The sequence below is a fragment of the Scardinius erythrophthalmus genome (genome assembly GCF_964197995.2).
Source record: "Scardinius erythrophthalmus genome assembly, chromosome: 4".
NCBI lineage: Eukaryota > Metazoa > Chordata > Actinopteri > Cypriniformes > Leuciscidae > Scardinius > Scardinius erythrophthalmus.
This window is the reverse complement of record NC_138224.1, coordinates 20,665,038-20,690,038: the sequence shown is the minus strand read 5'-3', so window position 1 is coordinate 20,690,038 and position 25,001 is coordinate 20,665,038. Positions and strand designations below refer to the sequence as shown.

Sequence of the window (25,001 nt, the reverse complement as noted above, 5' to 3'; positions counted from 1 at the left end):
TTATTAATATTTCTTTGAGCTAACTCGTTACACAGTTATAGCAAAGCTGTCGTAACGGTAGACAAGTCACTAGTCTAAAGAATACATTACTGTAGTCAAGTGAATTCAAGTCACCTCCATTTATAAAGTGCTTTTTCCAATACAGATTGTTTCAAAGCAGCTTTACAGTGATAATAGGAAATTAATGCAACAAATATTGTTTTGGCAGTACAGCAGCTCTAGAAGAAAGTCATTGTCTAACTTAATTAAGTTTTTGATCGATTAATTTCCATTGTAAAAATCATTAGTTATTAACTTAAGGGCCGCTTACACAACACCGTTTTCAATTGAAAACTAGTTTTGAAAGCAATACCGTTATCATTTCCGTGTAAACTTTAGAACGTGAATCTGTGAAAATGGTGACGGCATTCACATGCACATTACGTTTAGTCGATAGGCATGTGCATTTGAATGCGTATGTGCGCGGCCCACATCTGGTACGTGTGGATTCCACGTATGTCATTCCTCCATATGTTACCATATTTTTAAAATGACCCAGGAACAAAACAAAACAAAGCACATAAAAAAGCACACATATACAAATACAAAATAAAACAACACAGAACATTATGTTAGAGTATTCTGCTGTTCTGGACCATACAGCATAGGCTCTTGCAGTTCTATGTCCTCGGACTTCCGTTTATCATTCTGTACTTTCCTGTTAATCTGTGTGATGGCCACCCATAACAGGATATATCCTAACAACCGGAGACAGTTGACCAGTCCCAGAAACAGGAACCTAATGAGGGTCACATTACATTTTAGCATGCATCAGTTGGGGCTACATAGAATACTCCTGCAAGATTTGCTCACCTAAAAGTCTCAGTGGCATACATTCTGCAAGCACCTCTTCCACCACATTTCTTGTGACCCCATTTCAGACAGGTAGAGTCAATAAGAGCCCCAAAGTAAATGGGAGCAGGAATGCCACCTTTAAAAGAGTGAAATTGCATTAAAAACAATGCTGTGCCAGACCTTAATGTGAATAACATCTGTGAATTAATTTCCATTCTTGGGGCATTTCTTCTAAATAAACCCAAACAATACAAATGTGAACTTACCCAAAACTCTTAAAACGAACAGTAGCACGCCCACTGAGAGAGACTTCAGCTCAGGATCCACAATCCTGCAAGAACCTATTAAACATTTAATACAAATTTCATCCATATAAATACAAAGCATGTAAAGTAATTAAACACAACCTCAGTGAGATGATGAAGAAGGGAACAGTGCCCAGACAGTACACAAAGAAGGCGAAAGACTCCAGCGCCAGATAGATGTAGAACATTACAGTACATCTGCTCTCTCGTGAACACTGTCCAAGCACTGCAGAGGAGTTCCCAGCACTCATTCCCCAGCTCTGGACACATGTACAGAGGTGGAATGTCTGACAAACACATGCAAATGAAAAAAATGAAAGAAAAGACACTCAAACACATGTAATAATGATTTTGAGGGCAAGAGTTAAAGATAGTTGTTCACCATATTCTGTCCTGTGCCATGACTGGAACTGCAGCCTGCGTGACAAGGAGAGATGTAGGTCACTCCATTCTGTCCACACACTGGATCCCATTGGAAGTCAGGACACCCACAGTCGGCATTGCAAGAAGTGAGTATGTCACTGCTTATATTCTGAAGTTTTACAGATCTGCCACATAAACAATTGATTATATTATATTACAAGCAGCTTGTTAAATGGATAGATTGAATTGATGGATAATGTATAGTTTCCATGATGCAATAAGAGGAGATGAAAGTACCCTTGATAGGGCACTGTGACCCCAGCGACATCTGTATTTTCACAGCTAAGAGCAAAGTAAGGTATGGTGAGAAACAATGCGCCAATTGCAGTGAAAAACGACATTCTTGCAGATCCCAGCAGATCCAGTTTAAACCTCTTCATTATCCACCCACTCAGGAAAATACCCAGAGCCACAGGCGGAATAGATGTCACTCCTACAGAAATATATAAGCACACTCAGTTTAAACAGAAAACAAAAAACAAAAAAAACACTGTTAAAAAAACAGGTTTTTTTAAAAAAACATGGCCGTAATCATGGCAGTTGTCACCTATGAGAAAGTTGGTCTTGGATGCACTTTGTCCAAACTGCTGTTCCAAATACTTTGGCGTATATGTTATGACTATGACAAAGGCATTGAATGCCACTACATTGGAAACCAGGTACAGGAGATAGATCTTGTTGGTGAGCAGACGCTTCAGAGACGGCCCAAAATCTAGAAAACAAGCAAATAGGCATTTTTGAGAACAATCTCTTTTACTTTTTTATAGAATAAAAAAACATAACCATAAGACATAAGACCAAAATAACACGTTATAATTTATAATAATAAGCTCCATTAGTTTCCTTCAAACTTATACGTTTCCAAACCTGTATTACGGTGATCTGTTACATAACATTTGATTTTCTGGAAGATCTCCTGGCCACCTTTTCAATATTTATAATTAAAAGAAACTGAAACTGTCAAGCTCCATAATGACACACACACACACACACACACACACACACACACACACACACACACACACACACACACACACACACACACACACACACACACACACACACACACACATTCACGCATGCATGCACTCTGTAAGGTTGCCATACCTTTAGCTATCTCTGTAATGCTGGGTGTGTGTTTATGTTGTTTTGAGGGGTTGTCTAGCTCATAGGTTTGGGGGTTTTCAGGTAAAGCTCTTGGCAGGAACCAGAGAGGTAAAGCAGCAAGCAGAGTCAACAGCCCAGAAACCACATAACCCAACCACCAGGCCCCAACCCAGCGAGAGTCCTGAGGGGTGATGGTCACACTCTCTGATAATGAGAAGAAAAAATACAAATAAACAATTTATATGAATATATATTACAGTAAAACCTCAACCGGGATCATCACCTCATTTCACTCTTTGCCCACTCCATACATTCTATCACACCTGCTGTTAAGAACAGCATTTATACTCCACAGTCACTCAGTGTCTGATCTCTGATAAGAACAAATGGACTTCTCTGTTCCTAGTTAGTAGAGTTACTTACCTCTTGTCCATCTCAGCTTTCCTTTATCGAAAGACTCCTTATATTCATCTATTCTCCATCTGTGTGGTTCCTATCTTACCTGTCCTGCAATTCCAACTGTTATCATCCTTAAACCAAATTTATATTTCTGCATGAACTTACGCCGTAGCTACGTCGTAGGCTGTGTGTAGCGTGGGTACCCTTCGGCACACCCTGACACGCACCTCTCCAAAAATGTAACAACGCGTCAATTCTACGCGGACACAAGCGCTGTGATTGGTCTGCTAGAACCCCTCCCCCGGGTTTCACCTGGTCCCTCTGCATGAGTAATTGTGCGTCAACGCGGCCAACGACGCAGAAGTATAAATTAAAACCAACGCGTTGTGTAGAGGCTCCGGCATAGGTCCGACGCAGAAGTATAAATTGTGCTTTACCTGTTCACTATCCATAAACTTGCACTTGGGTTCACCATCAAACTGTGTGTGTTGTTTACCTGAAAGAAGACCAGCCCTTTATTATGAACCCAGTGGGATCTTAACTTCTCGCAGAGGACAAGCTGATAACACTCCTCCTTTATCTTAACCACAGAGAGCAACCAGATCTTCATCCCTGCCATCTCTGTTGTTGAAATCACCCATCCTTTCTTCCATTCCCTTTTCCTGACCATAGAGGCCACTCATGGGCTATAATTCTCGTAGGTAACAGGAGTCTCCATTGAACCTTTTGTTCTGGCCGCAAAGACCAACCTTACAGTAATCCTCCTTTACTACTCCACCAGCTCCTCCATGGTATTTCCATCCATCAACTCCTCAGGGGTCCCTCCTTTCACTGGCTCCCTCTATGTCACTCCTCCCTACAGTTTTACCTTGTTATCTCGGTCCATTGATTCTGCCAGACTCCTAGTTCCTTCAGCCTCCATGGTTTCATGTATTGGGTTCCCCTAATTCTGTTTCTCCTAAATTTCCAGGGAGTCCTGTTTTCCCCAAGGTGCCAAATGGGTCTTTTCTCCTGGTGGCAGTAATGGATGGTGGTAATGGTTCAGTCCATCTACAGCCTGAAGACAAACTCAGTGCTCCCAGTTGCATCTACTGATACTTCCCCTGAAGCATACTTACCCTGATCTGCTGCAGCATCGGAGATCCTTGTGGCACAACCCACACTTCTGGTTCCCTATGATAGGTTTCTAATCTTCTAATCTGTTGGCTCTTCTGTGGTCTTCCACTCAGCTGGCTTTCCTGAGGCCTCATAGTCTGCCTTCCTATCCTGGGTCATTTGTTCCTCTGGCCTGGTTTTTCCTGAGCCCCTGAGGCCTCCTGCTCCACCATTGTGTTCAACTGTTCTGCCACGATGGTTCCAGTTCTGCCATGGTGGTCTTCTGCTCTGAAAATGCTTCTGTGGTGGTCCCGTTTCCAGATTGAGACCCTACCGACCCTCTAACTCCACCTTGACCATTACCATATGCATATACCATGAATATGAATATGTATGGTATTTTGTATTTGCATGGTACCTCAAGGTTCTTCAAAGAGGAAGTACTACCATGGTACAAAACAAACAAAGTAATACTGCACTTCTTTTTGGTACTTTCTTGTAAGTGACCTCTAAGGTACAGTATAACATTTTTAACTCACCTCTATCAACTAAGCCAATGTCCACGTAAAGTGTAGCACAAAGAGATCCTAACAAGTAACCGAAAATTGGCCCGATCACTCCAAGTGTGTGCAGGCAACCTACAGAAAAAAAATGGACTGAATCACATGAGGTACTTTGGTTTGAGATTAAAACACACACACACAATAATTTGCTCACCAATGTAAAATGCAGAGTTTTCTGGGTGTGCATAATCATCTATGAAAGACATTCCCAAAGGAACGATGCTGGCTTCCCCGATGCCACGAATAATGTTTCCCAACAGCACAATCACCCATGTGGGCGAGCTTTCCTCTTCCCCTTTTTGGCATCCTATACAACCCATATAGAGTGCTCTGTTGGGTATTTTACTGCAATTTACAATTAAAATACCCCACATGCTTCCACATATAACCATGCATTACCGGACACAAGCTGTTGAACAGTATTCTGGGTGTCAGATGAGCATGTGGATCTCACTGTGAAATTATCAGCATCATTAGTGTGGGCGGCAGCTGTATCATATTTGTACCTGTCAGAAACAAACAGACACATAAATCGTAAATGCATTTAAAATACAGATCTTGAAGAGTACTTATCGTTATGAGGTGGATCTTTATTAAATATTTTAGTATGAATATGCTAATTAGGGGTATTAGGTGATGGCCATCCATCAACTGATTGAACATAACATTAAAAGTAATTAATAGATACAATGACTTAAAAATACATATTTTATAATCGACAAATCTCTTAAACTATCAGATAAGGAAAATATACCTTTTACATGATGCTTGGATTAAATTTTTTGAGTCATTACATTAGAACTTTTCATGAGTTTCAAGAGTTTTTTTCTTTCTTTCTTTTTTTCATATGAAACTGAACATGCCTCATTTGTCATTGACCCATGAACGTTACTCACCGGTCCATAATGAAGTGAGGTAAAGCCATTATCAGTGTCCCTATACCCATCAGCAGGACCCCTGCTCCAATGATCTTGGGCCTATGAAACTTAGCGCCAAAGTAGCTTACCACAGTGATGACCAACAGATTACCTGTAAGCAAATGTGAAGTTATTTAACAAGCTAAATAATGACAATTGTGTCATAGAATACCATCAATCAACTGTCCCAAATTCAGTCACATTACAGCCTCAGTGGTGTGACTCACTGTTATAAGTACTCATCTAATGGGTGAACCTCAGCCCTCATTTCTCAATGCAGCTCGACACATCTCAACTCACCCATTTCAAAACTGCCATCGATGATACCAACAGTAGAACTTGGGATCTCAAACCGCCTCTCAATCTGAGTGATTGTGCTTTTGGTGTAAGCCCCCGTCAGGGATTTGGAGAAATAACAGAAGGCAAGTACACCAATAAAGATCTTTCCAGGCACAAGGGTAGAAAAGAGATTAAGTCAGAAGATTTAACCTTTTTTTTTTTTTATATTGTCAGAAGTATAACAGCTATTATACACCACTATTAAAACAAATAATCAGCTAATAGTGGTTCTACACTTGTTGCTCGGTTAAACATGCATATGGTCAAAGACAATGTCTCTTGCCTTTAGACTTGGGGAGCAGCATTTGGCCTGAGATGTTTTCTTATTACTGTCTGAATACTCCATTGGTCTGGACTCAAAGAACCCTTCTGGGCTGCCCTCCTCTGTCATGGTGAACAATGGGCTAGTGAAGAGGTAAACAAATCACAAACTAATGAAAAATTAAATAAGACAAACTCTGCAATGTTGAAGTTGTGTGCTTATGTGGAAAAATGGAAACTGTAAAAAATGTCATTAAGTGAAAAAAAAAAAAAATACAATAAAAAATAACACCAATAAAACAAATACATTTTGATACTATGTTGAACTGCCTCGATGTCTTAAAAACGGACAAAAAATAAAGTTAAGAACCACTATTTAACGGACTTAAGCAGTTACAGTTTCTTTTAAATAAAAAAAGTGCCATCCACTTCTATCATGTCAGAGATGATTCAAGGCAAAATACATTGTAATCAAATAAAAACATGATTAAAATATTATTAATTCACAATTTTGAAACACTCACATGTCTAGATGTGTCTTGAATGTGCAGTTGAATATGCAGTTGAAATATGCCCAAAGCAGGATTTCTAAAAAAGTCTTTTTCACCTAAAGGTCATTAGACAGTTTGATTAATCTTTAACTTCCACTGGGTGTTCCTTTAACCCTAATGTGGATCCAACAAAAACCATCACATTTACATGCAGCAGGTTTTTACACAAGTTGTTTACATGTTGATGCCTTTTTGAAAGAGCAAAAACATTTTTCACCAAGCTGAAAATAACTAAATGACTATATTTGTGTTGGAAAAATAGGTTTTGAGATCCATCGAATTGGACTTCTGAGACACTTTGCATTCTTTCTACTGAGTAATAACAATGTACTAAATGCAAATAATTATTTGTATTTAAGTGCAAAAAGGAATTTCCGGTCAAAAAAGTTATGATGCGTAGTATAGACGTGTAGTATTTCTTTACAAAGTGACATTGCCAACAACTGTCCTAGCATGAATAATACAGCGTTTTTAGACGTTTTCGCAGATCCGTGTGAACGGGGATCGTTTTGAAAAACTCTTTCAGTTTTTAGTACATCATTGTCGTGTAAACATACCATAATTTATGACTTTAATTTCGACAGTATTCTTGTGTTTTTTTATGAGTATTTATATGGCAAATCGTATAAAACACCTTCAATTGAAAAACAGATAGAAAATTAACTTTAGACAGATATAAAAGTATAATAATGAATTAAAACAAGAGCCATTAACTGCATCAAAAACACACAATGACACCAACCAACACAAATATGCTTATTCTTGGTGCAATATGTATGTTAGCAGTTCACACGTGCCTTCTCTGCCTTACGAAATAGTAAACTTGCAGTTAATATGTACTAAACTAAAAATTGTTTAGGTTTGCAATGCTTAACCAGTTTTTCAGCTACTAGCAAACCAAGGGCCCTATCAGACTGTTTTGGCATCCAATACACAATGTACCAGTTACGTCATTTGTTGGTCTTTGTTGGTTGGTCAAAATCTTTGGTCATTTCATGACTTACTAATTGATACTATTCGTAGCATAACTATGACGTCTATGGTTGGCAACTTATGCAATAACAAGCAATAACAAATAACATGCAATAACAAGTGATATGGACATTTTGACAGCCACGATCACTGCCTCGCGTGGCTGGGCCCTAAGCATGCTGAGGTAGCGTTCGTTGATGAGTCATTTACCCATTGCGGAAAGATGATACTTGCGATGTTGAGATCGAGACTCCCAATAACTTGAAAAAGGGTCCACTGTGCTATTCCCTGATCTGGTTTCTCTATTCCCTCCACTTCGGTTAATACACAGGGTGATCTGAGGGTTATAGTGGGAGCTTTCCAGCTGGGCCAGTCCCCGCCACCCTCCCAAACCTCTTTCGCATCACAGGCTGTGGAGCTTCTATATGTGAGGCTGCTGGTCCTTCCCATGAGGGACCTAGCATCTCATTTGGGGCTCCTGCATTGGAGGGCAGGCTTGAGTCCTCTGGGAATGAAGACCCTTCGTGGAGAATAGCGCTGTTTGAGTTTGACCTAGAGTTGACTGCCATGCTTTACCGGGCCGTCGTGAGCATCAGGCTCGAGTGGAACCCTCTACCTTGTCCTGAACACTCACGCCGCCTTCACACAGGCAGCTGAAATCAGCTCAGATACGGCTAAGAAACGACCGGAAGTCATTCATTTCCTATGGAGATTCGCAGACCGCAAGCGAATGGGTCCGAACGAGTGCGGTGCGAAAAAAATCGTGTCCGTTGGTCATCCGGATGCGTTCAAAAAATTTAACTCTTGCGAAAAGCTACGGACGGTTCCTATCCGACAGTTTCAGCGGAAGTTAGCGTTGCTATGGTACTGATAAACAAACCTGAATTCTTAACTTTCAATAAAATAAATAATGATTTTATAACGAGAAGTTGTCATGTCATTTTTTTTATTTTCATGATTTTCTAACGTTATTAGGGCAGTTATAATACAATTAAAAGCCCTATATACCACTATATCACATTTAGCCGGCCTGACATGTCAAGGTCCTGGGGAACTTTCCTCCACGCAGTAGCCTGTCTCTATAACCCCCTCAACAGAGAGATCATACATTATTGTACATTCTGACACTGACAAAATCAACCGTTAATCTCTCCGCCATTTTTGTTCTACTCGCTTCCGACGCTTTTCAACGGTGTAGTACGACGTCCGCTGGGGGCGTATTGCGTATTACGTAGCTGATTTCAACTGCCAGTGTGAAGGCGGCGTCACTGTTGGATGATTGGTTTCTTGGCACAGGGCATGCTGAACAGCAGCGTCCCGCCCCAGTTCCTTTCTTCCTGGAGGTGCATGAGGAGGTCAAAAAGTCGTGGAAGGTGCACCTTTTTCTGCCCGAAGCCACTTCGCTGCCTTCACTGTTCTCACTGCACTTGACGGTGGGGCAGTAATCAACAATGCAATGGCTCTTTCAAGTCCATTAAATTTAATTCATACTCTCATTTGTATTATGCTTTTCATACTACATATCATTTCAAAGCAGCTTTACAGAAAATGCATGTTTTTGTTACAAAACCACATTTTATAAGATGATATCAAAAAGTAGTTGTAAGATACTGTAGTATAATTGATAGTATTTACATATATTATATATGCATTTAAGCTAAATTAGCATGCATTTTAAAGCAATGATAACATGATCGTTTTGTATAATCATCCATTTGTGATGTTCTGGAGTCCTTGCAGGGGTAGGTGTTCTATTCAAAGGTGTCGGGTCATCTGAAGTCTTCATAAGAGATGCCAACCTGGAGCTGGCATAATCTGTATTTACCTCGTGATATTGAAATTTGGAATAATTGTTTTATTTTATTTTTATTCAATTTATTTATTAATGCATTCAGATGATGGCATGTGCAATAATTAAAGAATGATGTTGTTATATTTTTTTACAGTAATTTTCACAGATATTTCGGTGTTAGTCTATTTACCTTTCAAGATAGTTTAATATTCTTTTCTGAAAATAGACACAATAGTAACAGGATCCCTAAAAAGCGTGAATAAGAGAAAAACCACATGGTCCCTAAATTGAGCTGATGATATACAATAATAAAAGAATACTGTAATGATGTACCTTTGTTTACAGTCCATTTTCGCTGATACATCAGTGTTATTTGCATATATACATCAGTATAATAGTTTATTATTCTTTCATTCTGAAAATAGACAAAAAAGCAACACAATCCCTAAAAAAACGTGAAAAAGAGAAAAAACTGCACGGTCCCTAAGTTAAGCGTGAGCGAACAAACGCGGAAGTTCGCGTCTTTTAAAGTGGAACGGATAGCGTCAATAGAAGCTGCGAATAAGAAGCTGGATTCAGCCTCCTTTGCTTAGTGTACGCGGACCTATGAATATGTTAATTAGCCCCTCCTCCACTCATTCATGCCAGCTCACAGACTCTCTCGGCCAACTTACTGAGGTAAACGCTGCACAATAGAATCTCTTTGCAACGTCGGACAAAATGGTAATTAATTATGATTAGCCTTTTGCTTGACTATGTTATCAAACAGCTAATAGTGTTTTGCGAATGTTACACAAACCATGTTCCCAGTGGTAGTTTGTGACGTAAGAAACACCAGCGATTTCAAACGGCGTTTTTGAGACTGTCTTTAAATTCAATTCACATTTATTTTTATAGCACTTTTCACAATACAAATCATTTCAAAGAGGCTTTACAGAAAATGCATGAGTCCACGTTGCAATTTACAGTGATCTGTTATCAGAGGTAACTGTCTAAGTTACGTGTACATGGGCCTATACAAAATCACAGTTAGCGAAAAATGTATTAATTTAAACAATGTAGTAATTAATTGCAGAAACAATGAGCTCATTGAAGCAATGAATACTTGTTTGTTAACAAACGATTATGACATTTAGAAAAAAAAAATACTCAGCAATGGTGTTGACTTATGAATTTGCACATGGTTTGTCTAAAAGCATATTAAAAACACCACACAGACATTTAACCAACATTAAAAACCTGATTATCACCACAGGGGGACTTTAAAAGATGCGTAGGCATGCAACCTATTTATATTATTCCAACAACCAAATTAAGCCTTAACTATGCCATGCAATTTCGGAAAACGGCTTCACAAATAACAGAAGTGCATCAAAGTTTTTATAGCCTATTTTATTGTCATGTGTTGAAAACGCAAATAGCAGTCAAATCCAATATGGTCATTGCCAAAACATGGCATTGGACCACTTTGTAGTTCTTTAACTTCTTAATACATTTTTATACATTTATACATGGATATAGCAAGTTATTGATAACATTATCGTTATTATACTTAATTTTCTTGAACATGTACATAGGCCATTTAAATATCTTTCAGTGGTGTATGAGATGGGGGATCCCCAAAATGAGGTGCCGGATCGGATTTGTTAATAAAAAACAACAATAATCATAAGATATACAATAATTATTTTGAATGATAAAAAATTATGTATGAATTATACAAAATAAAAAAAATATATGTATATATATATATAAATGTAAAAAATTAATAAATGTTTACTTTGATTTTGTACATTTATTTATCCATTAGCAATCTAGGAAAGTTTGACTGATCGCCCAAGAGCAATGGGAGAAGTGTCAGCAGACAGCATTACAGTAGAGATGCTCAGAGAGGCCTGTGGGACTGTGAGATTCAGCCCGCTGGATGTGATCAACACACCAATGATCCCATGGTGCCAAACCACACTGCCGCTCAAAACATCCGGCGAAATTCACATCAAACTGGAGAACATGCAAAGGACGGGTTGGTTTGTGTCTGTTTGATTTGGTTATGGTTGCATACAGTGTAGTATACAAAGTTTTTAAACTTTCCTCGTCTTTCCTCGTCCTGCAGGTTCTTTTAAAATAAGAGGTGTTGCAAACCAGTTTGCCAGGAGACTCAAAGGAGACAATTTTGTGACCATGTCTGCTGGGAATTATGGGAAGTCTTTTGCGTATGCATGTAAGCATTATGGATCCAAAGGCAAAGTGGTGATGCCAGAAACCGCCCCCATCTCCAGATCTCTGCTGATACAAGTAATCCACACTTTATTTATACATTTTGTAGATGCACTTTTTTCTTTATTGAATCTTTAACAAAACAAAATGTGTCAAACATTTGTAGAGTTTGGGAGTTGAGGTTGAAAGAGCGCCAACTGCTCGTCTCATGGATGTTGTTAAACGATGTGTTCGAGAGGACAGCATGACCTTTCTACATTCCTATGATGATCCGGACCTTATCGCTGGACATGCCAGGTTAAATACATGTCTGGGATTTAAAGAAATAGGTCATCCAAAGCATGAAAATCTTTCTTTATTTACCCCCTTATCATTCCGAACCTGCCTGACTTTCTTTAGTTTAACACAACAGGAGGTATTTTGAGGAATGTTCACTGCTTTTCCTCTATTGTGAAATTGAATGGTGGTGACTGTGACCAGTGTTGGGGAAAGTTACTTCTAAAAAGTTATGAGTTACAAATCGCGTTACTCCCTAAAAATTAACTAATTGTGTTACTTTTTTATCGTAAGTAATGTGCAATGTTACTTTTGCTTGACTTTTTCCCACCTGGGCTGGGCTTGCCTATTTGTTTGTTAATAACAACAGTTATGTTCTTGGCAAATGTAAAGTTCCTTTCGCACACTAAAAGAGAAATGAATAAGCCTCATGCAAATTCACGGTTGTACAGTAGAGGGCGCAGATCAAATTAACTTTTCAGCTGTGCTGCCATTTTGGATTGCAGAAGAATAGGAGACAAAAGAAGAAAGTTTAACACTTTTAATTCAGCAATAAAAATAAACACAAATGTGATGTTTATCTAAAGTCATTTTTACTTATTTGTATGGTTGAACTGAATCACTGATGGTCAGCTGCAAAGACATTGGTTAATAAAGTGAGATTAAAGTATATTTGTGTTATTTAACATATTTAATTATTTCAGATTTGTGTAATATTCTGAGTTTTAAATACTGAATTAGAAGTTAGATAAGTTAATGCCAACTCACATTTAGTCTAGAACTACAATAAGCATTATGTCACCCAGAACACAGCGCCTCTTCACTTACTCACAATTTCTCTCAACATGGAGACAGGAGAGCTGTCAGTCAGTAAATGGGAAAACAAAATAACTTGCGCTACTTATTTGAAAAAGTGACTCAGATATTTTGTAAATAAAAAAAAGTAATGTGTTACTTTACTCGTTACTTGAAAAAAGTAATCTGATTACATAACTCATGTTACTTGTAATTTGTTACCCCCAACAGTAACTGTGACTGTCAAGCTCCAAAAAGAACTTAAACATTAAAGGTATCATAACTGTAAAAAATAAAAGTTTTATCAGTATTAATGAAACTTGAATGGAAAAGAGCTGTGTGAACCTGTCCACAATCTACTTTTGGGTTGCAAAAACTAGAAAATAATGTCATACAGCTCAGAGTTGGTAAGTCATCAGAGTTGGTAAATGATGATGGTGTTTCATTTTGCATGAAATGTTGTATTATAATTGGTTCACTCATGCTAGTGTCTTTTCCAATGATAGCTTAGGTTTTGAGATCCTGGAGGTTGTGCCCTGTCCAGATGTGGTGGTGGTTTGCTGTGGTGGAGGAGGGTTACTTGCTGGTGTGGCAGCTGCCATCAAACTGTCTGGTTGTGAGAACACAAAAATCTATGGAGTGGAACCAGAAGGAGGTGAATATGCCAATTACCTTTTAAAATTGATGTTTGAGAGTCTTGCTCAAGAAATGATGCCATTTGAAAAATGTTGCCTTGGCAAATAGCTGAAATAAAATGTTTAAAAAAAATCAGCTAATATTTATTTTATTTTAAATAATGACATTTTTGTATGGTTTTAGTTGAAGTTAATGATAATATCCCAGCACTGAACCTTCAAGCAATCGTATTAAGAAAAAGTCATGTAAATCATAATTCAATTAAGATATTTTTATGATCTAATTCCCTTAAAACTAGGGTAATTAATGTTTTTCATTAACACTCTTTGTTATACTGGTTAAAACTCTCTTCACAAACAATAGAAGTGCTCTTAATATAATTTTTTTTATATATTTATATCTTCTGTGGAAGTCTCAGGACCAAAATATTATCGTCCAATCATTACATTCGGTCCGAACGTAATGATAGGGTGTCCTACCTTTGCACCATTGATATCATAATAAAGGCTAGATGTCTCGTGCGCGCCGCTGGCCAACGGAGGTCGATGTCCGCACCTGGCGGCCATCTTGTCACAGTCAGCTCGCTCACTCGTAACACTGTGTTTTAATGGTGCATGTACTTTTTAAATAACCATAACTTGTTCAATTTTCTACCGGGTTGGTTTGTTATAAACGTCAGAGATGTAGTTATGACACTGCATACTTATGAATAATTATAATATATTTCAACATGTTCAAGCATCCAGAATTATAGCCACGTTAATAACGTTTGTAAGAAACCAAACTCTTTGTAAATCCGTCAAGATTTCAGCGAGATAAGAGTATTTGTGTTCGTGCTGATCACTCACCTTACATCAGGTACCACAGAGCCCGCCAGAAAGCCTGCCTGTGGCAAGATGGCCGCCTGTGATGCCGTTCGAGACTCCGCCGTATACATCTAGCCTTATATGGATATCTATGCTTTGCACACCCTGCTTGAACCTGCATTAGCACATTCAGTGAGGCTGTAGTACAGTTGTAGAGCTCCACAAACAAACTGCAGCCTCCTTTTACAGTTCCTTCTGAACCAAAACAACGAGCTTATGCTGCGTTCACGCAACCCGTGACCTTCTTATCAAAGTTGTTCAGGTGCACATTGTTCTTGATTTTCAACAGCCTGTACAATGTACAAGAGCTTCATTGAGAAGAAGCCTGTTGGTATGGATGCTAAAAGCATCGCTTCAGGGCTAGCGCCACCATTTGCAGGTATGAAATCTACTTTAAATGGAACTTTACAGCAGTGTATTTTCTTATAACCCCATTATTTAAGATTCAGGATTTTTATTTGAGCTAACTGAAACTTGTATATTGGGATTGAACCTCAGGTACCTTGCCGTATGAGCTTTGTCAGAAGTACGTGGAGGACATTGTGCTGGTGACCGACGAGGAGATCAAATCTGCCGTTTCCACGCTTTATAAGGCTGGTCTCGTTGTTGAACCTTCAGGTACTGCGGCGTTCGCTGCCGTCACCAATGACAAAATACCAGATATCAGTGACAAGAGTGTGGTGGTCATTCTCAGCGGAGGAAACGTTGGCAAAGACGAGCTTAGCAACTTCCCGGACTAAGCTCACTCAAAAATTAATAAAAAATGGTGGCAATGGACTACAGAAAATCATTATATAGAAAACAGCAGTTATACAAAATGTCTCAAATGTCGTAATAAAATAATTCAGGACACGAGGGTGAGAAAATTTCTATATTTGTTGGGTCGATGAATATTCCACCAGCCACAATCCCTTGTTTTTATGATTTAATGCATTAATTACCATTTAAGTGCAAAACACTAAAATTGTACAATAACCAATAAATATTATTAGATATGAAAACACTGTGAATAAATAAATGTCAGTGGTCATCATAAAAATATGAGGTTTTGAATCACATCCCTTCTGCTTTATCTGTGCCAAGTTTCTTTTCAATTTTAAGTTTTTTTTTTTCCCAGTGTGATTTGCTAACTTGCCTAATATGCAGTGTTATACATATTGTGTTGTTTAATATCTTTTTAACATTCATAACATTATTAATATTGACAACTACAGTATCTTTTTGCATATTTCACATAGTGGAGGTATGAAATGAGTATTTTAGACATCAAAAAGTTGGGGTCGTAAAACTCTTATCAGTCTCAGTCTGTCCTGTAACAGGACACCGCGTTCTGCCAGTGTGATGTTAGTTTTGGGGGAAGTTTCACAGGCCTTTGTTGGGAGCATAGGCGTAATTCTATGGGGGGACAGGGGGACACGTCCCCCCCCCCCAATATTCAAAGAAGGACAATTTGTCCCCCCCCAATATTTGATCATACTGTATGATTATGCGGGCAATATCGATGTGATTGCAAATACGTCTTTCTTTCCAGCTCCGAAAATATAAAATCCCGGCCGGTCCATTTCCCAAATCCATTCGACTGGCCTTACACTATACATTAACAAAACCTATTTCTCCTGAAATCCATGTCATGTTTTCCCTATACCTTTAGTAGCTCGTGCACCGTCAGTGAGTTAGGAAAAACCAAACAGAAGAAGAGTTAGGAGCGCGGAATCTGACAGACATTTGGCCATACCTGTCAACACTCCCGTTTTTCCCGGGTTTCTCCCGTTTTTTAGCCCTATGTCTCGGACCCCTCCCGGTTTGTTATTTCTTTCGGAAAAACTCCCATAATTTGCATGGCCCAAACTGAGTAAAGCCTCTGTTTAGGCTATTAAGGAAATATAATTTTGGCAAAAGAAGAACTTTTATTTTAAATAAATGTTCATTTTAAATCAGCCTATGTCAGTGTGATATGTTACCATATTATCATGCTTCACACTAAGAATTTGAATAATTGTAATGTGATGATCAGATGCAGATATCTAAATCAGAGAATATCATAGGTTCGGGCGGTTTGCGGGTGGATTATTTATTTTTAACAGTGGATTCGGGTGACTCAAAGTGCACCAGATTAATGAACTTACCTTTAAAATGTACAGAATTTTCTTCCGGGGGAGCATGCCCCCGGACCCCCCTAGAGGTACCAAGTACACTTAACAGCATGACTGTTGTATGCTATTAAGTGTTTGGACTCTGACTTTTATTTTATTTTGATTTAAAAAAAAATTGTGCATGCGCCAACACAAAAAGTCCCACAGCTGTCCCCCCCAATGTGTGATTGACAATTTCGCCCTTGGTTGGGAGAGTGAGTTAGCTGGATTATTCATTAAATATAATGCATAATTTGTGTGTGTCTGATTGGTCCAGACGCTACATAAGTCACTTTGGATAAAAGTGTTTGCTAAATGCATAAATGTAAATCATACACTTTAAATTAGCCTCTCTCAGAGCCGTTTTAGATAAATCTCATTAGTTTACGCTTTAACGGCTCACACACACACTCATATCTGCGTTAAAGAATGTTAAAAATGTATCACAAGATGCTGATCATCAAAAAGTACAAATTTTCCCATTTTTCTATGTAGAATATCTGAAAAATAGAGATACAGCAAAATACCCAATGAACTTCAAGATGATTTATTTGTAAAAAATATTATAAAACCAAGGAATCTCAAATAAATAGGCTTTTGTTTACAGATCAACACCTATATATTCTCTATGCAACATCTTTAGTGGCCATCCTGCAAACAACAGCGTCCAAAAGGCTGCCGCACTTTTCCTCCTGCGGTGCGACTTTGTAGAGCTGTAAAGAGAGAAATACATGTACTTTCAATAAACAAGATTGTTCAACATCAGTACTGTCCAAAAGGAGACAAACCTTTTTAATTTTTGCAGCATCCATCAAATCGGACACTTGATCAACAGGAATCTGTTGTCCGTCCACTTTTGAGATGATGTCATCGACGTTCAGGTTCTCTTCTTTATTGTGTACTAACACAATATGAACCGCACTGTCACTGTCTGAGACCCCGAACCTTTTGAACGCTTCGGATATCTGCAAGGTCCAATAAACTTAATGTTAAAATTGCACCCTGTAAACCAAATAAAGTTAGTGTCAGCTGTGTTTCTGTACTGGAACGTCACTTACGTTGTTTGTGGGTGAAAGATTAAAAATGATTTCCGAATAAAGGCTCCGGGTTTTCATTTTCCCAATTTCATGTAGGTGAACTGCTTTATTTGCTGCCACCAGGATCTGGAATGCGTCCACAACCTTTACAGAGAACAAGAAATTAATAAATATACAGCAAAACTATGATAACAGCAGAACAATAGGAAAAGGTTACATCACTTACCATATCATAATATCATAGTAGTACTATAGTATACCATGGTAAATATTCAAAAACGGCGATACCATCCAAAACATGATCTATCTATCTATCTATCTATCTATCTATCTATCTATCTATCTATCTATCTATCTATCTATCTATCTATCTATCTATCTATCTATCTATCTATCTATCTATCTATCTAACGTTATCTATAACAGTATTGCCATGATATGATAACATCCCAACCATGGTATTCCCATAGTACTTTTTGAGACCATAGTATTTCGGCGTCAACTATGTATAACATTGGGGTTTTAACACAAAGTTTAGAATCATAAAAATACATACATAATTACTTGTACATAATTACGTGCTCTTACCATTGATGGATTGATCAAGGCGCCTTTTATTTCTCCATTCACTGCCATTTTTCTCAACTCCGTCGCATTTTTCACATCTTTGAAGAGCAGTTGAGTCACTGTGTATTCGGGAAACAGTTCTAAGTCTTGTGTAAGCTGCATTATTAATATTTTAATGCCTCCGCTCCGGTACATAAACTGTATTTAACGTTAGACAGCACGCGCTACCCTGTGTGTCCACGGACGGAATAATAATAATGTGACACCGTCATTTGTTGCTGGGAATGTTCCGTCTTGAGATCAATGTCATTGCGTTGGTAATGTTCCATATATTTTTAAAAGGGCATTCGTTAAATAGTCTACGGTCAAGTCTTAGTTTATAAAAGTATAAGACAACTATAGAAATAAAAAAGCACTAATGCAGTGCTCGGGGACGGGGAAAATAAGTCGTTTCTAATTGGTCAACCTAAATAATAATAACACTTGTATTTTAACTTTTTATTGTGTATTTTTTAACTTGGCGTCATGTTTTTCGGTGTCACTACACAGATGGTATATGCAGTAAGTAAAATCAAATAATTCTAAAGTAGAAAGCAGATTTCTGTTACTTTTGTCAAAATTACTTAATCAGATGTTTAATAAGAAAATTAATAAGGAACAATACTATAGTATAGGTGATGCGCATATTAAAATATGTCAACATTAGTACGGACAAAAGATGTATTATTATTATTTTAATAATCCATGTTAATAATCAATGACAACATCTAGGTGGGAACTAATTATTCCTGCTTCCGGTTTCCACACGGACTCTAGAATGTGACGCACCACTAAGCTGTCAAAAACCAAAACTTAAAAATGCGATTTTTGCATACATTTGCACATTTTTGAAACTCCGGATGAATATAGCTCACAAAGAATTAATGCATCGCATACTATCTTAATCCTCCTCATATACCACTCATTTCCATTAGCGTAATAACATCAAAGATCGAGTTTGTTTGTTTGAATAAGGATGGAGAGATTTGAGGTTTATATCTTCACGGCTCTGTGCAGCGTTAACTTTCTCATATCCTGCCTTCTGTTCTCCAAAATCACACGGGAACAGAGAGATCCGTACATGGATGAGATATTCCATGTCCCTCAAGCGCAGAAGTACTGTGATGGGAAGTTTAATGAGGTATGGTTGTAAATGATGCGTGAATCTCTCAGTAAGTATGTACGTGTGTGTGTTTGGTCATTAATGGCCATGTGTGTTCTTCCACAGTGGGATCCGATGATCACCACTCTTCCTGGGCTGTATCTGGCATCAGTGGGTCTGATCAGGCCGGTGGTTTGGCTGGCAGACCTGAAGGGCAGGGTGGTTTGCTCTACTGCCATGCTGAGATTCATCAATCTGCTCTTTAATAGTGGCAATCTCTACATCATCTATCTGATCATATGCAGGCTGCACATCAAAGATAAGGTGTATGATTTGATCTCATTTTTTTTTTCATAAGTTAAATGGTGATTCTTCAATTAGTTGCATGCAAGTTTGGTAATTTTAAGTTAAATATTGGTAACACTTTAGAATAAGGTTCCATTTGTTTACATTAGTTAACATGAAATAACAATGCAAAATATTTCTTAAGCATTTATTAATCTTAGTTAATGCTAATTTAAACATTTAATAACACATTTATTGAAATCAGAAAGATGTTAATATTTAATGGACCTGAGCTGACATGGACTAACAATGAGCACTTGTATTTTATTAGCTAATATTAAGAAAGAGTAATGAATACTGTAACAAATGTATTGCTCTTGTTAGTAAACTAATGGAAATTGATTGTAAAGTGTTTGGAAAATATAAAAAAAAAAATACAAAAATAATAATAATATAACTTTATATATATATATATATATATATATATATATATATATATATATATATATATATATATTTATATATATATATATATATATATATATATATATATATATATATACACACACACACACACACACACACACATATATTTATTAACAGACATTTCTGTTAGTCATATTTAAAATACTCTGTATTATAAACACAGAAATGTTATAATATTTAAAATATAATAAACTCTCCCGTATAACCAAAACCATAACCAAATATAAACGCTATTGGAAAACTCAATTGTTTTCTAAAATGCTTGGCATCAAGGTAATGACAGCAGACAGGTTTTTATATATATATATATATTATAAAAAAGTAGAATTTCCTTAATTTTAAAACTGTATATAAACGTATTATTGGTTTATTACTGGTTAAGAGGCAAGCTCAAAATAAGCTAATGAATTTAACATTTTGACTCTCTTATAAACTTATAAAGTTAAAGAGATATCATTAAAGTTTGAAGATATTAAAATGTATCCTTCAAGATAATAATAATATTTATTCTTTTCTCCAAAATCATGCTAGACAGGGGACAAAAACTGCTATGCAGTTGCTAAGATGTGAATTTTTTTCTATTTTCATCATGAAAATTAAGTAAGTTTGTGTTATAAATGATAAAAATGATAAACCATAACCAAATATACACTCTATTGGAAAGCTCAGTCTAAAAATCTGGTGTAATGACAGTAATATAGGGAACAGGGAGGCTTTGTTATAAAATAATAATAATAATAAAAATTGTACATATAAATGTCATTAAACTAATGCTTTAAAAGTTTGAATAAAAATAGAATTTCAATGACTTTAAAATGTTTATAATTTATTATAAGAAATTTAATTTATTCAAATATTTATTGATGGGGGTGCTTGGTTTGGAGACGAGCACAAAATAAAGAAATACTGACAAATTCAATGTTTTGAGACACTTAAACATATTGTAATTTATCCCTCAAAATATTTTTTTGTCAATTTTTTTATTTTTTTAATCACCATAAGGGGGTGGGGACAAAATATTCAGTACAGGAGACAAGGAGTTTTCAAAAAATATAATAATAATTTCATTAATAGTGAATGCGGGGTATCTAAACACATTATCCAAAGAAACTGTGACTGATATTTGCACATGCAAAACTCATAATTGAATTGTTGGGTGTTGCTATGCGGTTGCTAAGGTGTGTAGTGTCAACAGTCTGTTGGTTTAGCCTGTTTCAAAAACAGTAAATCTGATCGCTTAGAAAAGTAATAACCTCAACAAAGGCACTAAGCGACCACACAAACCACCTTAGCAACAACATAGCCCACGCTGAATGACGCCTCAAAAACAATTTAATGTGTAATCTTATTATTATCATATATCATTCTTTCTCTCTCTAGTCCCGTTCTGCCTCTCGTAGAATATTCTCTGCCCTGGCTCTGTCCACGTTCCCCGTGCTGTACTTCTTCACGTTCCTGTATTACACCGACGCCGGCTCCACGTTCTTCACGCTCTTCATGTACCTCATGACTCTGTACGGATGCCACAAAGCGGCGGCGTTCCTCGGCGTCTGCGCCGTCCTCTTCCGCCAGACCAACATCATCTGGGTGGCGTTCTGTGCCGGCACCGTGGTGGCCCAAAAAATGGACGAGACCTGGCGAACCGAACAATCGAAGAAGCGGGACGAAAAATCCCCCTCTCAAATCCCTCTAACCATCAATGGTGCGATGAGAGTGATGCGTTTCCTGTTGGATTTCCTGAAAACGCCCTGCAATATAAAAGCAGTGTTCTTGTCCACATGGCCGTACATTGCAGTAGCCGTTCTTTTCGTGGTTTTCACGGCGTTGAACGACGGAATTGTGGTCGGAGACCGCAGTAATCACGAAGCGTGTCTGAACTTCCCTCAGATTTTCTATTTCCTGTCATTTGCGCTCGTATTTTCTCTTCCTACCTCGATGAGTTACCAAAGAGTCGTCCGATTTCTGCAGTCTTTAAGAAAGCAACCCTTAATTTATGCCGTGCTGATGATGTCCTTTCTGTTTCTGGTCTGGAAATTCACTTTTGTTCACAAGTATCTGCTCGCAGACAACCGACACTTTCCGTTTTATGTGTGGAATAGGATTTTTCAGAGACATGACCTTGTCCGTTTCCTTTTAGTCCCTGGATATGTGTTCGCAGTATGGAACTTTCTAGATACTTTGAGGTCCAAGTCTCTGTTCTGGTGTCTGGTGTTCTGTACGTGTCTCGTGGCGGCGACCGTTCCGCAGAAACTCTTGGAGTTTCGATATTTCATCCTCCCGTATCTGTTATATCGCGTTCACGTCCCTGTGCCGTCTTTACCCAGACTCCTGCTTGAGTTTAGCCTCTATACCGCAGTTAATGCTGCTACAGTCTATATATTCATCTGTAAAACATTTCAGTGGCCCGACAGTACGGCTGTGCAAAGATTCATGTGGTGACTTGACCTGAATAATGAATTAAAGCTGTTAGTTTCACATTTTCTATACGCAAAAGAAACGTTTTCACCGTATATCAATAATAAAAATTTATTTTATGTGACATGATGCCATGACATTGCAATACTGCATCTTCAAATGCTCAATTTGCGGTTATTTAAGCCAATGGTGATGTTAATTTATTTGTACATGTATAATCAGGAGTTTGTTTTAGTTTACTTTGTATACTATAAAAACTCTGTATATAAAAATATGCAGAGTAGTGTTGGATGAAACCATCTTTCTGACCAACCCATTCAGAATTAAATTTTTGTTGGAATTTCGCCTCATATTAAGTACAAGCAGTGTTTACACCTGTCATTCATGTTGTGTTTGCGTTTTAAATCATGTGTGAGTTCATTGAATTTGGATAATCATTTTATGGTGGCTGTTGTTAACTGTGGTCTTATTTTGCATTTTCGTATTTCATTGTTAAACCTTGTTTTCTATGGTAGACATTAGTTTTCTCTTGTAATTTCAAATGCTAATTTCTCACTCTTAATAGGTTGATGTCTATGTTTTCCAAGTTCTTTTGTTTGTCTTTCTGTGTTTTTCATTGGTTTTTCCTCTCATTCTTTTTTGAGGGGTATTAAATTTGTTTTGATACAGAAACAGAAGTGAATATATTCATTATCTCTTTACCTTCAATTGTTTTACTGTCAATTTCTGAGTAGTTCAGTAAAGTTGAGCAGATGCCTTTGTTTTTTCTACATTACAAGCCTTGTGATTTCCACAAGGTGGCAGTCTAAGATTTCTTCTGGAAACAAGGGCTAAAAATCTATGCATAATATCTTATCCTCAGACTGTAGCGGCCATCATAGTAGGGGAGGTGAACAAATAAAGAATCCCTGTCATCTGTTTGCACCAGTCACCATATAGTTATTTTTAATGTTTATTTTTTTTTTATAAATATCACAGGGTTTCTGTGGGTCCTAATTCTCCCTTACAAAAATATAGGCCTTAAAAAAACCTCCTAAATCAGAGCAGAAAGTCATAAATTCATAGCGTCGTTGCATTAAATATTGCATCTTCCTCAGCATTGGCATATTTGTTACTTTAATCATAAAAAACGCTTAATTTTGATTAATTTCACAGAAAACAAGACTTAATATATATATTGATTTTAAGAATTGTTAAACATTTGCACACAAAAAACCTAGGTCTCAAAAATGTTTTTTGAAAAGTCTTAAGGCCTGTTCACACCGGGACGAATTTCGCGCGCGATATTCGCCGACGTTTAACGCCTCGTAACTAAACAAAGGGCACCAATGTGAGTGTGCACACCGACGCGAAAAACGCCACGTGTAAAAGCGTCATTTTTTAAAAAACGCCTTGGGTTCGTTTTTTTGGTTTGACGCACCGCGTCAAAAACTATCCGACCAATGAGATTGGCGCTTTTGCTCACGTGTCTGGAGCTTCTGAAGTTACAGTAAAACACAACTTGGGGGCGCTCAAACACAAAACGGTCTTGCCGAGCACACATACGTAACGGCGAAGAAGATATATGCCGAGTAGCGTCTAAACACTGCCGGGAAGAAATAAGACGAGGAAGATGCAAGGCAAGATGAATGTAGAGGTGCTGGTCTCGCTGGTGTCGGAACATATAGAACTCTGACAAACGCGACAGCGACTACAAAAATCTTGATAAAAGAGAACTGTTATGGAGTGGTATTAAGCGCCATCTAATGTCAGGGAATGAATTTGCATGTTCACTCGGCTCATCGCCAGCGAAAATCGCTTGGGTGTGAACACAAAAAAAACGCGTTGAAAAACACTGGCGAATAACGCGCGCCGATATTCGTCCCGGTGTGTACGGGCCTTTACATTTTCACCTTCACAAAACCGAAAATTCTACAGCAACAGGTAATTCCCACTCAACGCAAGCATATACGCCCCCTAGTGGTAAAACTGGAATTGCTAAAAATTGAACTCAATCTACTACAAAAGTAATAACCAGAGGTGTGACAGTGGCTACGTTTACATCATAGACAGTAAAAGAAATGGACCCAGCGACCCCATTGGATTCAATGGAGAAAAGTGAAGTCAATTAGAAGCAATCACTTCCTGATGGTTGAGCGTACTGCGCAGACTCAAACTGAGCTTGACGACGTAGATGTGACGTTAGCAACCTGTCTGTCTTCTAGTAGTTGTGCCAAGAGAAATCTCAATCATTCCCTTCCGAAACTTGCAGAGACGGAGAGCGTGAGTAGGAGGTGTCCATGAGCTAGGAGCAACTTTTGCTAAGTATTCTGATTAATTATTTTGTCATTTTGCCTCCACGTCCCCCCGATTGCCCGCAAGCTTCTCCTCCTGTCCATACGGTAATTTCTCTACTGTGCGACAGAGAGTCGCGTGGTTATGACGCAATCGTTAGCCTATTTTTACAAAAACTGCTTCTACGGGGCCGTAGAAGCAGAAGTAACGTAAGATACAAGGCAATGGAGCCTTTTATACATTTTCGTGTTTCTTTAGAAATAAATAATGGACAAATAAAGTCTTTAAACGCCTCAGATGTAAAGTTATTCGCTCT

At 37.8% G+C, this 25,001-nt stretch overlaps 4 protein-coding genes across 9 annotated transcripts; 2 read left to right on the top strand and 2 right to left on the bottom strand.

Annotated features, from left to right (window-relative positions):
- Positions 1-105: 105 nt before the first annotated feature.
- Positions 106-6,823, bottom strand: LOC308689386 (solute carrier organic anion transporter family member 1C1-like). 2 transcript variants are annotated; one of them, XM_081363034.1, is made up of 15 exons: positions 6,768-6,813; positions 6,266-6,386; positions 5,944-6,085; positions 5,623-5,755; positions 5,126-5,232; positions 4,881-5,033; positions 4,703-4,801; positions 2,670-2,873; positions 2,110-2,274; positions 1,800-1,995; positions 1,522-1,687; positions 1,242-1,426; positions 1,101-1,165; positions 853-970; positions 106-778 (listed from the first exon to the last, which is right to left on the bottom strand). In XM_081363034.1, the coding sequence occupies exons 2-15, from the start codon at positions 6,371-6,373 to the stop codon at positions 607-609; spliced, it is 2,013 nt and encodes a 670-aa protein (XP_081219160.1). In that variant the 5' UTR covers positions 6,374-6,386; positions 6,768-6,813; the 3' UTR covers positions 106-606. The 2 variants fall into 2 exon arrangements, with proteins under 2 accessions (XP_081219160.1, XP_081219161.1); XM_081363035.1 differs by lacking the exon at positions 4,703-4,801 and having other exon boundaries at positions 6,768-6,823.
- A 3,220-nt stretch (positions 6,824-10,043) lies between these two features.
- On the top strand, positions 10,044-17,572 carry srr (serine racemase). 4 transcript variants are annotated; one of them, XM_081362796.1, is made up of 8 exons: positions 10,091-10,236; positions 11,369-11,581; positions 11,672-11,853; positions 11,942-12,072; positions 13,353-13,501; positions 14,638-14,727; positions 14,847-14,966; positions 17,286-17,572. In XM_081362796.1, the coding sequence occupies exons 2-8, from the start codon at positions 11,404-11,406 to the stop codon at positions 17,306-17,308; spliced, it is 873 nt and encodes a 290-aa protein (XP_081218922.1). In that variant the 5' UTR covers positions 10,091-10,236; positions 11,369-11,403; the 3' UTR covers positions 17,309-17,572. The 4 variants fall into 4 exon arrangements, with proteins under 4 accessions (XP_081218921.1, XP_081218922.1, XP_081218920.1 ...); XM_081362797.1 differs by having other exon boundaries at positions 10,222-10,281; XM_081362795.1 differs by lacking the exon at positions 17,286-17,572 and having other exon boundaries at positions 10,044-10,281; positions 14,847-15,405.
- On the bottom strand, positions 17,007-18,501 carry tprkb (Tp53rk binding protein). The gene is made up of 4 exons (XM_081362798.1): positions 18,106-18,501; positions 17,539-17,661; positions 17,269-17,445; positions 17,007-17,193 (listed from the first exon to the last, which is right to left on the bottom strand). Exons 1-4 carry the CDS (start codon positions 18,277-18,279, stop codon positions 17,107-17,109), a joined length of 561 nt encoding a protein of 186 aa, XP_081218924.1. The 5' UTR covers positions 18,280-18,501; the 3' UTR covers positions 17,007-17,106.
- alg10 (ALG10 alpha-1,2-mannosyltransferase) lies at positions 18,306-23,341 on the top strand. 2 transcript variants are annotated; one of them, XM_081362793.1, is made up of 4 exons: positions 18,306-18,401; positions 19,193-19,264; positions 19,352-19,549; positions 21,377-23,335. In XM_081362793.1, exons 1-4 carry the CDS (start codon positions 18,369-18,371, stop codon positions 22,433-22,435), a joined length of 1,362 nt encoding a protein of 453 aa, XP_081218919.1. In that variant the 5' UTR covers positions 18,306-18,368; the 3' UTR covers positions 22,436-23,335. The 2 variants fall into 2 exon arrangements, with proteins under 2 accessions (XP_081218919.1, XP_081218918.1); XM_081362792.1 differs by lacking the exon at positions 18,306-18,401 and having other exon boundaries at positions 18,892-19,264; positions 21,377-23,341.
- The last annotated feature ends 1,660 nt before the right edge of the window (positions 23,342-25,001 follow it).